This window comes from Alnus glutinosa, chromosome 9 (assembly GCF_958979055.1).
Source record: "Alnus glutinosa chromosome 9, dhAlnGlut1.1, whole genome shotgun sequence".
Classification (NCBI taxonomy): domain Eukaryota; kingdom Viridiplantae; phylum Streptophyta; class Magnoliopsida; order Fagales; family Betulaceae; genus Alnus; species Alnus glutinosa.
In genome coordinates, this window is record NC_084894.1 from 17229682 (window position 1) to 17246218 (window position 16537).

Here is a 16537-nt window from a genome sequence, read left to right on the forward strand (position 1 = left end):
TCTATGTATGTGCTATATTATTACTTATATACTGTTATTGTAAAATTTGAGTGGACTAATGAAGTCGATAATCCTCGCTGATCATTATCACCTGAGCACTCATTTTGTGTGCCTCTATGCTATTTAGTTTGATTTGGAAACTCCTATCCTTCTATGATAATCTCAGCTGATCATTATCTATATTAAGTGTTCATTTTGTTTGGCTTTTTGCTATATAAATTTGATTTGGAAACTCCTACGCCTTTTAAGGTTGCTAATTATCTTTGGGTTGTCTTGCATAAAATTCTTTTACATCTCATTTCTAGTACCCAGGTAATTCTTAATCATATTGCCATGTATGAAAACATTAGGAGTAGTTGAGTGTATACTAAAGCTCCGTTTGTTTCGATGTAAAATGTTTTCTGAAAAACATTTTTCCTATTTTCTGGTGTTTGGTCTGACCGGAAATCATGGTCAAACCAAAGACATTTTCGGTTGACTAGGAAAACCTTTAATTTTCGTAAAATGGTTTCCCTTTTTTAAAACTGTAAGCCATTTTTCGAGTTTGAGCTTCTTCTTGCACGCACTTTTCCTCGCAGTTCATTCTCTACTGTTATTGGAATCCTCTGAGATCTGCCATAGGTCGTCAGAATTCATCGCCGACCGCCGAAATCCATTGATGGCCGTCAGTTGCCACCACTGAAGGTTGTTGGAATCCATCGCGGTGTTCGCCGGAAGTTGCCGGCCGTTTTCTGCCTTTTCTGATTTTTCGTATTAGCCTAACGCCGAAAATTATTTTCAGGGAAATCATTTTTTCTGAAAAATAATTTCGTTAAAAAAATTTTCCGCAAAACCTTTTACGTCAAAACAAACGGAGCCTAATTTGTCGCTAGTTGGTTTGTAAAATTTAGTTAAACTTTCCTTAAGATTTTATTCATTTTGGTCAAGCCTTCACCTAGGTTGAGTTGCTTTCTTGTTTGCTAATGATTAAATTTTTGGATCTCATTTTCATTTGGAGTGTTTGACTTTGAGATTTTTTTGATCTGGTTGAGGGTTTTACTCATGGAGATTGTTAGAGAGTCCCGCATAATTGGGTTTGGACCATGATTTGGGTTTATATTGTGTAGTTGGATCTCTCTATCTAACAACTGAAGCTTTGGGATGGGGGTGTTATCTCTCCATTTAATAGCTTAAAATTTGGGTTGGATGCTCTAACATAGAATATAGTATATTTTCTATATGTTCTTGGACTTAACATGCTAGAGCCGTACCCTGAATTTGGAGAGTATTTTTGTTTGTTTATGGAATTCTGGATACTTGGTGATAATTGCTTTTAGTATTCTTTTGTTTGAATGTAAAGAATTTCTATGGGGTTCCAACAGTTTTGGATTAGCACAAAGCGGGAGATTCAATCTTGTATTAACTTTTGAAAGGTATAGTTATGGTAGTTTTTGTTCTCCTTAACACATCAGGTTTCTTTTGGGAGTTCACCCTTGCTGAACCCAAGGAAAAAAGTAGAGAAGATAAAAAGTTGGCAACATTTGTGTTTTGAAAATCCAGTGCAACCTTGACTGCATTGTGTTTTATGTTACATTTTGGTGTGCAGTCTGAATTAGAAAACTTTTGGTCTTTTTCAATGACTGGCTATTATATCTCCTATTAGAGTTGAAAAGTTTCAAATTAATGTCTAAATTTAATGAATTTTGTTATATAAAACTTTGGATCATATCTATACTTTCATTTCTAATTTGAATTATTAGATAACTCGATTTCGATGATGATGTATATAGCTTTAATCAAATTTGTCTTCCTGTGGTACAGAACAGAGCTCTTCGTTCACGGATTCCGAGCCTGAAGATAATGACCATCAGGTTAGCAGCAGAATACCCTTGCTTGTTCTTAAATGAAGTGCTTAGTAGTCAGATTTCATTTACAGTACGTCTTACTGTATTTTTGCTTGCATACAGAATAGCACCTTTCACCAAAATGCAGGCCAGCTTGCTTCAACTGATGATGGTGAAGTAACGAAAGGAAATGTAAGTCACTTTGCATGGTATCCACTTATCAAGATGTGATCATTTACTCTTTTCACTGAGATTCTTTCTTCCACCATATTAGATGACTGTGGAAGAACTTATGGGAGCTTATGAAGTCTGCATCTCTAGTCTGAGGAAGGAACAAGCACGCCGACGCACTGCCTCTCTGAAGAGAATAGCCCCTGCAAACTTCTCAAAGGAGGTATAATTGTCTGTTTGATGATTAACCAGTGTTGTATATCATGACTATACGTAGCATCAACACAGTATGTTCAAGTTTCTTTACTTATATGCTACTATGCTAGATTAGTTTTTGTTTCTAAATAATCAAAAGGGATTTTGTTTTTCCTTACCAGCCAAAAAAAAAAAAACATAAGATTTAAATTTGTGGTTTGTGTCATTAACTGCTCCAGTTATTGAACTCTTAACTTCTAATCTTTCAATCTTTGTGATTCTGTTTGAATTGCGTGCTTCTCAGATTCATTGCTTCCTACACATACATAAACACAATGAAGTAATTTATACTCATAATTTGATAGATTGGTCCTGTATTTTTCTACTGCTACTTACAGGATTATCCTTTTCCTTTATGTTGAATTTTGCTCTAATATCTATGGCTTTATGTACTCAATGGTTTAACTTAGGGGTGACAATTCGTGTTTACTTATTAAAAACAATTTGGGTTTGCGTGTCGGATTCGGATTGTGTAAGTCAACCCTAACCTAACCCAACCCATTTAATTAAACAGGTCAAATCTCTCAATCCTAACCTACTAATTTCGTGTTGGGTTTTGCAGGTCATATAAAAAATTGTCATGTTATGTGTTAGGTTCAAGTTGTGTCAAATGATGGGTATAAGACCATATAGATTAACCCTAACTCGACCTTTATAATTAAAACAGGTCAGACTTCTCAACCTTAATTCGCTAATTTTGTGTTTGGTTCGCGGGTCGTGTAAAAAATTGCCAGCCCTAGTTTAACTTGCCTCTTGTACATGGTGAAGGTTTCAAAATGCATTTTATTTTCCTAAAATGATTTAGATCTTAAGAGAACAACATTGCCTTATGGTGTTTACCTTGTGAAAATGAGATGCCATTTTCTGTTATTGAATGTTTGTGTTAAAATTATTTGTTCATATTTTTTATGCTCAAGAGGTGCAAAAAAGGCTATCTGTTCTTTTAAATCACCATGGTCCCCCCCCCCCCCCCCCCCCCCCCTCCTCTTTTTTGGGTAAGTAATAAATTTTGTAAAAAGGCGCCCTATAGGTGGTAGTATATAAGGGATCAACCAAACTAGCCCAAAGAGAAAGAGACCCAACAAACCCGCAGGACCCTTAGACCCACGAGAGGCACTCAACCCTACATCATGTGAGCCTTGCTTTTCAGATGCCGGGAGGTTGCATAATCATCACCATAATTAATGGAGCTTTTCAAATTCAATACATCCCTCCTACCTTTAGTCTTTTGGCGTGCAACTATTGATTCCCGATGAAACTCCTCTTCGCTTACGCTGGTATCCAGGATAGCCAAAAGCGGAGCCTCATCCTCTTCACCATCCCCCGCCCAATCCAAATGCATATCGGGCGGATAAACACCTAAAGGGAAAAGGGATACTCCATCCTCCCCATCCCAGACCTCATCGCCATGATCCTACACAACAACCTACCTAGACGGACCAAAACCTACCGGCCACTTTTGAGACTCAATCAGACCGTTCACCCTAAGGTCCTCACCCTTTTCAACTGGTGGAGAGACGCAACGACCCAAATGAGAGGGAGCCCCTTCCACCTCTTCTTCCTTAAAAACTAGGGTCGACAGCTACGCGACCGACACTTTAGCCTAAATTTGCCCTGCCAGACTCGAGTTGAGAAAACCCCTCCGTAAGAAACCCCTCGCCGGAGGAATTTGCTTAATAACAACCTTCACAGAAGCTGCCTCGTCAACAAGGGGTGGCACCCGAGCGCCTTGCACTAGCTTAGACTCCAAAGGGAACAAGGGTACCCCTGGCTCTGACTCAGGAGTGGCACCCGAGAGAGGAATAGGTATCCAACCGGCAAAATCTAACCTCATCGCCGCCATAGAATCGAAAAATAATTGCTCATACATTTTCACGGCTTGACCTTCCCTAGCCTTCCTATAATAATTTTGGAACGGCTTTGAGATCGACGCCATTGGACGAGAAAGACGTAGCCTCTCTCCCACCTCAGCAGCCCCTGAGAACCACCGGAGAAGAGGTGAATCGGGGCGGGAGAAGACCCCTCAGGCTTGAGAGAAGCTTCCAAAGACGCTGTAGCTGATTCTTGTGCAAGCAGAGATGCCGAAAGAGTAGGACCAAAGCTCATAGGGACAAGCCCATCTCGAGCAGTGGAAACCAAAACCACGTTACCCAACCGGTGATCCTTCGAGAACATTTCAGACCCAACCTCCGACAAACCCAGCATTGAGCCTGGCACCGAGTTAGACCCAAAACTTTCCTCCGTCAAGATCTCCGGCGAAGAGATCTCATCGGAAGCTCCGCGAGTTCCTGCCAGAACCTAAGGTCCATGACCTATGTCTTTGGGCTGAAGAGAAGACCTGAAAAAAGCTTAAAACCCTGACCCGAAGACTTGTATACCGGTTTGACGTGGATAATGACCTTCTTGCTGACAGACTTAGGCCTGAAACCATTGGGCTTAAAACCCAACCCAACTAATCGACTCAGATATTCTTTGACCCGAACCATCACTAATCGAGAAAACCCTAGAAACATCTTCAACCAGTAAATGACAAAACTGCCCTTCGTCTCTTTCGTCTTCTTCGTTGCAACATTGGATAGAACCGCCGACGACCCAGAGACCCTTAAATCAAACTCGTAGCAGTTCACCGCCGTTCGCACCTCCTCACCGCCATTCTCCAACACCGAAGGCAGCAGATCGAGAGGAGTCACGGACACCGGCTTCCAACCCCACATCTTCTCATCATCTCTGTCCACCGAGCGTAGCACTGCCTTATAGGAGTGACCGGACAAAATACCCCCTTTTTTTCCCCTCCAAGAAAGGCACCTCAAAAACTAGTGGTCACTTCTTTGTTTCGAGGAAAGCCAGCATTTGCCGCAACTCACCCACAACCCAAGACCAACCCCAACCTTCACGGCCTTTAGGGAGCCAAATAGCTCCTTTTCAACCACCCTCGGTGTAGGCTATCACCTCTAGGTAGTGGCCCGCCTTGTTACCACCCCCTCGGATCATCAAGGCTTTCACATCCTCCCAGAAATACTTGAAGTCCTTCATTGGAGCCTTCAATACCTCGTCAACAGTGGCTATCAACCACGTTGAACCTTGGAGACCCAAAAAATTGAACCCACAAAACCTCTTCCTCCTCTCCTCCAAGCGAAGTTTAGACGCTTCTGCCTTCGCCAAAAAGGAGAAACCTTTTAGCTTCCATAGAGAAGAAACGTTTCATTTCTGCTTAGTCTGAAGAGTTACAAGAAGAAACACCATGGAGACATACCCACGAAACAGCCCCTCAGCACCACCAGCCAAAATCCAGCACCAAGCGAGCTCGAGAAAGGAGAAATCAGAAAAACCAGTTTGTCGCACCCAGCAAAAATGAACCAAAACCAAGCTCTAGCGGGTCGCGCCTACACGTGCCACTGCTAGCAGGGGGAGGAAAAAGAGAGTGGGGGAGTTAAGGAGAGAGAATGGAGAAAAAAATGCTTCCTTTTTTAATTTTTTATTTTTATGACAAGGAACTCCTCCAAAGTAGGGCCATTTCGTGTACCCCTTCTTGTCAGGTAAACTTCGGATTCGTGTAAATGGATCAGGTAATACTCTGGTTTCGTTGGTGAGCTGACCCTAAGAAATTGTTATACCTAAGAGGATTTGAATCTTAGACTTCATGGGACTACCATAAAGACTATGCCGTTACGACTTGAGCCAACCCCTTGGGGTTAAAATCACCATGGTCTCGTACAGGTAAAGGTTCAGTTACCCTGCAAAAATCCAGTCAACTCTTATCAGATTGTTCCATATGAAGAAAAGCAAATTAGGAGTTCCAAACTTCCATCTTTGTTCAAACGAGTCAAATTGCTTTCACTGTATTACTGTATGATTTTCAACCAATTCTGCTTGAAAAGCAGGACTATGTTGACCTTCTCTTTGATGTTTGTTAGTTTTCAGCTCAGAAGTAACGGTGTTTCTCTTAGCCCTCTTTATTGGTCCGAATTTTAGAATTGTTGTAAACTAATTTTCCCAGTACACATTCAACTTTAATTGGTTAGATTTAGGCCAGCTATATATGTGAAGTTAAACGTTTCTAGGTTTTTGCTGTAATGCGCATATGCTTTCTTGCTACATGCTAGTATTCTAAAATCAGTAGCATGTTCCTAGCTCTCTAATTTGTTTTTTTTATATATATATATATATATATATATATATATATATATATATATATATATATATATATATATATATATATATACACACACACACGCACTCTCCTTGTCTCAAGGCTTACACCTAGCATTGCCTCTGCCTTATCGAACACTAATTTTACTTTGTGCATCACTGTTTGGAGTTGTTGTGGCTAACAGTTACAGGGTTTTAAATTTTTTTTGTATTTGCTATCAGTAACTTTTTGACCATTCAAATTTTACAGGCACGTCTTCAGGTTCCTGAAGTTGTTCTCCAGCAGATAAGATCACTTAACAACCTTGATTTGGAGCTTTACAAGTATGCTCAAGACATTTTTGCAAAGCAACACAAACGTACCATGGAGAAGCTTGTAACGTTAGTAAGTCACTGTTCAGGTCTTCTTCACTTATGACCCATGATGTTTTGCTTGTTGGGTTGGGTTATACCATATTATGGCATCTGCATCTATTTCAACTGGTAAATTACTAACAATTGCAATTTGATTCTGTTAAATTATGCATGGAAAGTGAAAGAATAATTGTTGGGATAAATATATTTTATGATTTAAATTTCGAGTCTTGTTGGCATTCACGTTTGGAAGTGTACAGGCTTCAATGAGGTCAAATAAATGGTAATTGTCTCTATCTATCAAGCATATTGTCATCATCTGATTCTTGGTCAAGTAAATACTGTTCTAGATTTGGGGAGTAATAAGGATCATAGTAGATTGGACTATTTTATGGATCTTGTAATGTTCTAGAAGACATTATTACTTCAGATAGGCACATACCCTCTATCATTGTCTTCATACTCTTTATATGCAAATGACAGAGCTCTTAGTTATCATTTTGAGGTAATATCGTTAGATGCATTATTAATGCAAAATTGCGATACGGTTCATTCACATGTTGCTTTATTTGTTAACATGTTGATAATGCTAATTGATTGTATTTTCTTCTTATAGCAACTGTCTTTATAAATTTCTCTACCTAGTTTGAATCGTGTAGCAACTAGCAACTAGCCACTTTGTATATATTTATTGCCTATGCATCATCCGCTGCAGATAAATATAATCTTTTTGGTTGATGTCTCTGGGGTAATGTTTAGATTAGTTGAAGGTGCGAGAAGAAATTTACCCATTTCTGCCCACCACCTTGCTTAAGCGGCAGTGTATTTTGTGAACTAATTTAATAATATTGTGAATTGCAGGAGAGGCGGGAGAGCATGTTTAACGACTCACATGGCGCTGTGCTTTGTAAAGTCTTTTTGTTAGCTATGAGCATTATCTTACTCCTCTTTCTTTTCTTTCTTTTTGTAAATGCAAGGAGAACATCAAAAGTTAAGATATAAAAATCTTATTTAATCACGAATTGTAGGGTTCCCGGGCTTCAGAAATTGAGGGATCCGATAGAATAGTAGTGTGATCATATTCGTTGGTGGAAATTTTGACTTGTTTTTCACTACTATTCAATTGATGTATTACACAGACCAGTTGACCAACCCACTTGCGCAGTTGGACGTTACTCTTAATTATCAATGCTGTAGATGGATGGGAGTGGTTTATATTTTTTATCAATCGTGCTGTAATGTTGTGTTTGTTGCCACCATTTATATTTCCTTTCAAGTGAAATGGAGACAGTTATTTTATGGTTTTATTTTATTTTTATTTGCATTTTTAAAAAAAATTTGAATGACGTGCAATCAGTCATGTGTATCGTTAGATACAATAATTTTTTTTGATTTTTTAATTGATGATGCCACATGTATTTTACTCGATGCAACAAAATAAAATTATAAACATAAATAGCTCTTCACCATTTCAAGTAAAATGGAGGATCTTTAAACCTTTAATCTTGGACATAAAAAAAAAATAAAAATAAAAATAAAAAAATAAAATAAAATAAAATAAAATTCTAGGTTTTTGCTTTTTTTTTTTTTTTCCTTAATATTGGGCTATTCATTTGAAATCAAATGGATAGTCTCTATTTTATGATAAAAATTTAAAGTTAATGCATTTAATGGTAAATACGATTTTTATTATTTAAATTTTTTAAAAGCGTAGATCTTTAGGTAAGATAGCAGAAAGAGAATGTGTTTTTGTTCCAACCATTACGTAAGCCTCTCCACCTGGTCGTATGAAAATGGCATGCATCCTAATATTTATTTTGATTAGATGTATCAACTTCTGGATAGATCTTTTCCATTTCCGTTTATTATGGGTTTGAAATGTTGTAATAGGATGAAATTAATCAATGCTAATGCTGTTGGATCTAACAAAGTTTGAACTCTTGCAAAATAGGATGAAATTAATCAATTCTAATGCTATTGGATCTAACTAAGTCTGACTGCCCGCAAATAACTGCTTATAGTGAGTCAAAGATGTGGCTCATTCTAACTGTTTGACCAGTAATGAAGAGTTTTTCCCGGAGAGGCATTTTGTTAACATTCAAACCTCCCCCACTCTCTCCCACTAGGATAGTCAACAACAGTTATTTGTGCAGCTTAATTCTTAATTGGTCGGATGAGTTTCATAAGTAGTTTTTCATAATCACGTTTTCAAATTCTCTTAAATCCGGGCAAATAATTGTAGTCGATCCTGATCCCCCCACCTTTTTTTTATTTCTTTCTTTTTCTGGGTAAAGTAATATTATTTAATGCTGTTATATAACGTGATAATGTGGCAGTGAAAATTAGTTCTTGAATTAACACAAAAGTTAAAAGACTGATTTTCACAATTACGTCATCCCAAATGTATAGTAGTCTACTAAATAATATTACTCTTCTTGGTAATATATTCTCTTAAAGTTATGACATACATATGAAATGTTAAGTGAGTTTGCAAGGAAATTGTAATAAAAATTGTACTAGTTGGAGCATTTTGGTTTGACTTTTGATGAATCTCGAGAAATAATTATTGTACATCACTTGTACATTATTTTTTTAAATTAATTATAGGATATGTAAGACCCATAATGACTCACATATATAAATTCAATGGTTAATTTAAAAAGGTGATGTATATGTAACATGTCTCTTATAATTTCATAGCTAAAAATCAAACTTGTATTGAGATTCCGTATCTTCCATTTTGCGGGAGAGACGGGTTCCATGGAATAAATAGAGGAAATAGAAGGCAAATAAAAAGTCCTTTGCGTTCTTACCATGTGGGATGTTCTCTGTATATATTTGTTGGATAGTGAAGTGTGGGTAAATCTGGATCCAATCCAGTTGTCGTATATATTTATAATTTAAGAAAAAGGAAAAAAGAAAAAGAGAGAGAGAGAGAGAGAGAGAGAGAGGACCAAAATGGGGGGCAAACAAATGCATGTGAATGTCCCAACTAAATCGTTATAGACAATGATTTCACTTCAGCCCTCTCCCAATTGTCGGTGATCTCTCAAATCACGCCGCATTAAGGATCATTAAAAACAGATTAGACCCACTTGCATGCTTTCTTTCACTCCTCCACTTAAATTTATAACTTCTCTATGAATCAAGCTCTTAAGTTCATCCCCTGACCCACTTTTGGCATTATTATCTATCCATCTATCACCTCTACCTTAGAAAATAAAAATAAAATAAAATTTGAAAATTTGACTAATATTATCTTTGAAAATACTTATGTTAAAATCTATCTTCACAAATATCTATAAATTTATTCTTAAAAATCCATCGCAAGGAATATAATAAAACGATCCATTTATCTTTGCAATTCAAGGTTAAAATATGATCAACTAAATTTAATGTATGTTCCCATGGAGTAATGCTTAAGACCATTACGTTTTTTTGGTATTCACAAAAAAAAAAAAAAAAGTGATGCAGAATGGTAAAAGGTAATTTTGTATTTAATATTTACCTTTTTATATTATAAATGTAACATCAGTCCTTATGGTTGGCCTCAATTACAAATCTTTTAATAGTACAAAAAATAAATTAATCATTGCAATCAAATTCTGTCAAAACACTTGACCGATTCCATTAGTGTGTCATGTCATCACCAATAAAATAATGACATGTGTTATTATTTTTCAAAAATATAAATATATAAAATTTAAAAAATTATTTTTTTTAAAAAAAAAAAAAGAAAAAAGGAAAAAAGGAAAAAAAAAAAAGAAGATAAAACATGTTGGATAGAATTTTCCCACAAACTGGTTTGTAGGAAATTTCATACAACCTACGTATAAGAGTGACATGTATTTTTTAAACATGTGAAAATCACATATGTTTTTATTAATGCTATTAAAAAAGCATGTGAGAAGCACATGCTATTAAAACAACATGTGATTCTCACATACCAAAGGACACATGTCAATCTTATATGTGGGTTGTATGAAATTTTCTACAAATCGGTTTGTAGGAAATTTCTGTCCAAACACATTTGGTTAAAATTAATCTTTTAAGTTTTATATATTTATATGTTTTTTTTAAGAGTGACACATATTATTATTTTATTGGTGCTGACGTGACATATCAATAGAATTTGTCAAGTGTTTTGACGGAATTTAATTGCAGGGACTAAATCGTTATTTTGATCCATTGTGAAAACCTCTGAATTATTTTTTATATCGCAAGAAACGATTTGTAATTTAGACCGACCAAACAAATTTTAAATTTATTGTCCCACAATTTTTTTTCAAAAAAAATCCGAAAAAAAGTGACTATCTACGACGACATTACTAGTATTAACGTTAACGAAGCCAAATCGTATATGCACTATTTATATGATCTCAATATACTCGTAATATATTTGGAAAAACAAAATTGTATTAGTATTATTACCTTATTTTTGGAAAGAAAATTCTCACAATCCCATTATTATTGGCCCGTTTGGTAACCCTTATCTTCAAGTATGAGTGAATTTTTTTTTTTTTTTTTTAAGTAGTTGTAAAAAGTGATTAATGTGGTATAAAGTAGAAAAAATTTATATGAAAAAGTGGAAAAGAATTATATTGTAGTATGTTATTTTATTTAAATAGTAATAAAAAATTGTTGATGTCTTATAAAAATGGAAAAAAAGTTGAAAATGATTTGAAGGGAGGGTTTGTGAAACGGGGATAATAATTTTCATGTTTTTTCTCTTTTTTCACACGATGTGCGCTGATTAAAGAGAGACCTCACATCAACCCTAATGCGGCCGCCTCCATGTAAACCCTACTCTTCTACAAAAACCTAATATTCCAATCTCAGACACACTCACACAGATTCAGCGGAATCGAATTCCATCCCTTCACTCTTTCTCTCTCTTTCTGCAACTTCATACACAGCAATGTCGGCGTTCTCAGCTCGCCAGAGAACTATCTCTCCTTCTTCCTAGCGTTAACCCACATTTTCAGTGAAGTAAAAGCAAGCAATGCCAAAGCTCCAACCTCTGCGCTCTCTCTCTAGGGTTCTCCTCCGAAGGTCTCCTCGTTTCATGGACTCGCTTGAGATTTAGGGCTTTTTCGAGGTTTGGTTTGGTCTTCACACATATTTGCTCTCACTTTGTCTGAACTTTGGGGTTATTTTTATTTTTATTTTTTTATTTTTTTTATTTATTTTTTATTTTTTTTCAGTGGAAAGTAGAGGTAAATGTGAAAATTTTCTTTTTGGATATTATGCTAATTTTTGTGCAAAAAAAAGTTAAGACTTAGGAGGGTTCATTTTGCATCCTTTTCCTGCATTTTCTCACTAACCAAACAGCCGCTTAGGTTATTTTTAAATGTTACTCTTATTATTATTATTATTATTATTATTATTATTATATTTTACTGCCCGTTAATTTGAATTATGTTAGAATGGAATAATAAAAGTTGTCGGCAAAAAAAATAAAAAGTTAGTCAACAATGGAGACGACGACGTAGCTGATTTTCCAGAAGATCACATGAAAATGTGCCGTCATTTTGACCTTGTTGCCAGTTTTGGTTTTAGTAGCAAATTAAAAAATATGGGAATAACCGTACAAAAAAAAAGAAAAGAAAAAGAAATATGGGAATATTCTCATATTTTCTTTTTCCAGAGTCCTTCTCAGGGTGACTTTCCAATTATGAGAGTTTTAGACCCAGAAAAAGATTTACCAGATTTTGTTACCATAAAGCGTCCTATATATATGATTTTACTTGGATACGGTAACTCCATAGTAATCCAATCCACGAGATAAGCTCTTTTTACTTGAGTTGGGTCATTTCCTTATCGTCAGAGGTCAATTATTTTAGCCTTTAGTTAGTGCATTTTTGGTGTCTTCAGTATAAAACCGTATAAGTGTTTCATGTGGAAGAGTATGCGAACGAAATTGAATAACGTTGCTCTTTGTTTGTTGTTCTTTTGCACTATAATATTACAAAAAGGCAGATTACTTATAAAATGAGTGGTTCTTCACTATTGATCGAGAATTTCAATGGCGTCTCCGATGAATGCTTTGATGATATCATCCAATTTTTTGATTTCCCGTTGGAAGATGTGGAAGGGAATGTGGGAGGTGAAGATTGGAATGCTAAATTACAATTGCTTGAACCGCCATCGTTGGATGTTTTGACGGGTTTATCATCTGGGTTTTCTGGTAATATTTGCAATGACGCCACAAAAGTTCCTGAAAATCCCCCAGCTCAGGTGATTTTTTATTTTATTTTAAATAAATTTAAGGGTGTATCTTATACCCCAATAGTAGCTTTTATATGATATACAATACTTGTTTACAGCTTATGCAAGTGTCGGGTTTTTTGCTCGGTATTTTGTTTATTTTATTTAATTAGTGGTAAATATTTTCACTAGCTTTTGGTTTGGTGTACGAGTACAAAAGTTACCCAAGAATTCCTTGCACTAACTTTATTAGAGAATTTCAAGTTGCACTCACAGTATTGTTACATATGCAATGTACCTTTTTTAACATTTAAGCTTATATTAAACTCAGTCAAGCATTGAGGACCTGAGAGAATATGGGAGCTTTGAATCATATATTGAGATGCAAGAACACACGCTATAGTTCACATTAAGTCCTTGTTTGTTGGGCCTCGGTATTTGTACAAGTGTGGTCCAGGTAGTATTTACACCAAAGACATATGGCGCAGGACCTTATGCTGTACACCTTGTTTGTTTTATTGTTGCTTTAAATCCTTGGGAGTGACTTATCAAAAAAAAAAAAAAAAATCCTTGGGAGTTGTTTATTGTTGAGGGGCATTAGCAGTTGCTCTCTTCAACACTTAACGCACTTTTACATACAAAAGGCTTAGTGTATATTGTTGGATTTGCCTGGCTGCCCCACGCTTGTATTTCTGGCAAACTGGTTGCAACTTGGGCCCCATTTGTTTTGGCATAAAATATTTTCTGGAAAATGTTCTCTATTTTTGAGTGTTTGGCACTCACCGTTGACCAAGGAAAATACCTTCATGAGGTGTAAAATGGTTTACACTTCTCATTTGTGAAAATCATTTTTTGCCGTGCTCCACACCTCTGAGCGGGCTATTGTGAGCGGGCAGGTAGGCCCCGCAGGAGCCTTTTTACAATTGTCTGCCCAAATTGCAAGCTTGGGCAAGCAATTGCACTAGATTTCAATAACACCCTTGAAGGCCTTCTGTCCTCACACTCTCTTCCTTTGCAGCTCATCTTTGTCCTCTCTCTCTCTCTCTCAGCTCCTCGAATTATATGAAAATATAAGAAATATTCTCTGATTCTGTCCGAGCCAAACGCTAGTTAATGTTTTCAGAAAACATTTTCCAACAGAAAACATTTTATGCTGAAACAAATGGAACGAAGGCTTCTTTCCTGAAAATTGGAGATATGCTTGGCAAAGGAAGCTTATATTGTTTCTGGAAGAGTCGAGGGCCTTCTAAGCATGTTATCTTTGTTTATATGGTTATCTCTAGGTCATGGTTGCTTTTAATACCAAGAGACCTGTTGGCTATGGGAAGGAAGTTTCCTTGAGAAGAGAATATATGATACAAAAGACAAATCATGAATATATCATGAATTACTTTAGTGTAGCATACAGGTAGCATAATCATGAATTACTTTAGTGTAGCATACACGTAGCGTAGTGGTCGAATGAAGCTTTGTACATTTGGCACACAGAAGTAATTGGAAGCGAATGAATTTAAAGGATTGCATGATGAACCAATTAAATATTTGGCACGCTCTGCTTCATATGTTTGATAGAACATTTGATTATGAATAAGTATTTATTTCAATTTAGTTGTGATATTGCTTCATACAGTTGATAAAACTGCTAATTATGAATCTGTTGTATATATTGGCACCATATTCAATCCCCATGCATGTTTTTGATGGAATAAGATAGAAGATCACTTCTCTTCTTGTATTGTTTTTCCTTTTAAATTAATGTGATAGGATTTTAAATATTTTATCAAGTGTTGTTCCCTTTGACAAATGCAACAAACTTCTCTTTCCTATCATCTGATATTTGTTTCATGATGTGGCCTTAAGTACGGCGAAACTTCTCTTATAAAAGAACTGTCAATCACTGCTGAAGCCACCTCCAGTAGAAGGGTTCCCCTTCACAAAGCTTCTGATGGCAAAGGTTTGCGTCTCTTCCAAACCTCCAGTCCAGTTTCTGTTCTTGAAAGCAGCAGCTCTTGCTCGGTTGAAAATCCCACAACCTTTGATCCCAAAATCATTATCCCTGTGAAGCGTGCTAGAAGCAAGCGCCGGCGCCGGCGCACGGAATTCATCATTCCTTTCATTTCCTCTGCTCCAAAAAGATCCCATCCTTGCGCTGCTTTTGAATCAGGTTCAGAAACTGATCTCAGCGAGAGAGCGTCAAATCCTTTGAAAAGAAAATTGAGGAAGAAAAAGAACCTGTCAGTGCTCTCAGGTGCCACAGAGATGAACAACTATTCCTGTCCAGAACCAAGTGCAGCTAGAAAATGCAAGCACTGCCAGGTGACAGAGACCCCCCAATGGAGGGAGGGGCCAATGGGGCCAAAGACCCTTTGCAATGCATGTGGGGTTCGTTACAGGTCTGGCCGCCTCTTTCCCGAGTACCGTCCTGCAGCAAGTCCTACCTTTGTTGCATCCTTACACTCTAATTGTCACAAGAAGGTTATTGAGATGAGAAACAAGGCCAGTCCCGGGGAAAGAATGACATCGCCCCCAGGATTATCAAATGGATAGCTATCTTTCAAGTCAAGGTTATATTTGAAATGAGAACAGTAGTGTACTAGTTTGAAGCTCGCGTGTTCTCCGTTCCTCCTGGCTATTTTATATTTGATTAATTTGTTTTCTGTACATTAACGGAATAAGACGTAGGAGTTGTTGATTGCCGTATGTTTTCCAGTGGGGGAAAAGGTAAGGCAACGGAGTTTTGAAACAGGTGGACAACTTGAGGGTTAAATAGCTGTTGCCTGTCGATCAGAGCCTAAAATAGGACTAGCAAGCAAGTGCACTCATGCTATAAAATTATATTCTCCCATACCAGGGTTAATAGCTCAAAACGGCATAGGATTTTAATTTATTTTCTTTTTCCTGGAATTATATACTCGAAAGCTAACGCCTTGTTTGGATTTCCAAAATCTTAGACAGTTCTTTAACCATTGCTTTGGGGTTTTGTTCTATCCAAGCCATAAATGATCGGTGCAATTAGGTCTTCATTTTGAAGAAATATACTGGGTAACGTGTCCGCGTTGGTAGTGGTTATGGCAAATGAGAGAGATTTGTTTTCATCACTACGTTTCTGAGTTCTGATGATTTCTGTTTCTTTGGTTGTGTTAGGCAATGGTGAAAATGATTAAGACAAAAATTTAGACATTGTTTGCCCACCAAAAATGGGAAAATGTTAAAACAAAACCGTAAAATGATTAGGACAGCCTTTCATGCTTAAGAAATCAGTCAAATAGAAAATTTATAGGGGAAAATAGATTTAGCATCTCCAAATTAATATAGAGCACTAGCAGCATATATTTATTGATTTTCTCTACATTTAGAAAACCAAATTACCTTTTGCTTCCTTATCTAAATACATCACACTATAGTTTTTCTTAATTTTTTCTTATATCATTAAAATAATATATTTTTATTTCCATAAACATGTTTATTTTCTCTCAATCTCTCTCTTCTCCGTCTTCTTTCTCTCTCATTTCTTTCTCACACGCGTCTTCCCCTCTCTCAATCTCTCTCTCTTCTCCATTCGAGAGTAGCTTGAGTCT

General features: G+C 36.5%; 2 protein-coding genes across 4 annotated transcripts in view; both read left to right on the plus strand.

Moving 5' to 3' along the window:
• Positions 1–8000, plus strand: part of LOC133878528 (protein-tyrosine sulfotransferase) — a 29078-nt gene extending 21078 nt beyond the window's left edge. Inside the window, exons 9-13 of one of the 2 annotated variants that reach the window (XM_062317088.1) lie at positions 1801–1850; positions 1947–2015; positions 2098–2217; positions 6649–6779; positions 7614–8000. In XM_062317088.1, coding sequence (XP_062173072.1) covers positions 1801–1850; positions 1947–2015; positions 2098–2217; positions 6649–6779; positions 7614–7677 — 434 coding nt within the window. In that variant the 3' untranslated portion in view covers positions 7678–8000. Of the gene's footprint in view, positions 1–1800; positions 1851–1946; positions 2016–2097; positions 2218–6648; positions 6784–7613 lie in introns of both variants that reach the window. The other variant, XM_062317087.1, reaches the window with a different exon arrangement.
• Positions 8001–11521: 3521 nt separating this feature from the next.
• Positions 11522–15804, plus strand: LOC133878201 (GATA transcription factor 11). Of its 2 annotated transcripts, none has more exons than XM_062316723.1 (3): positions 11522–11850; positions 12728–12989; positions 14820–15804. In XM_062316723.1, exons 2-3 carry the CDS (start codon positions 12744–12746, stop codon positions 15504–15506), a joined length of 933 nt encoding a protein of 310 aa, XP_062172707.1. In that variant the 5' UTR covers positions 11522–11850; positions 12728–12743; the 3' UTR covers positions 15507–15804. The 2 variants fall into 2 exon arrangements, with proteins under 2 accessions (XP_062172707.1, XP_062172706.1); XM_062316722.1 differs by having other exon boundaries at positions 12732–12989.
• Positions 15805–16537: the final 733 nt, after the last annotated feature.

Excerpts from the sequence above, each read along its gene's own strand:
- LOC133878201 (XM_062316723.1), top strand. The coding sequence starts at position 12,744 with ATGAGTGGTTCTTCACTATTGATCGAGAATTTCAATGGCGTCTCCGAT. Across the intron at positions 12,990-14,819 it reads CTGAAAATCCCCCAGCTCAG|TACGGCGAAACTTCTCTTAT; the intron begins GTGATTTTTTAT and ends TGTGGCCTTAAG.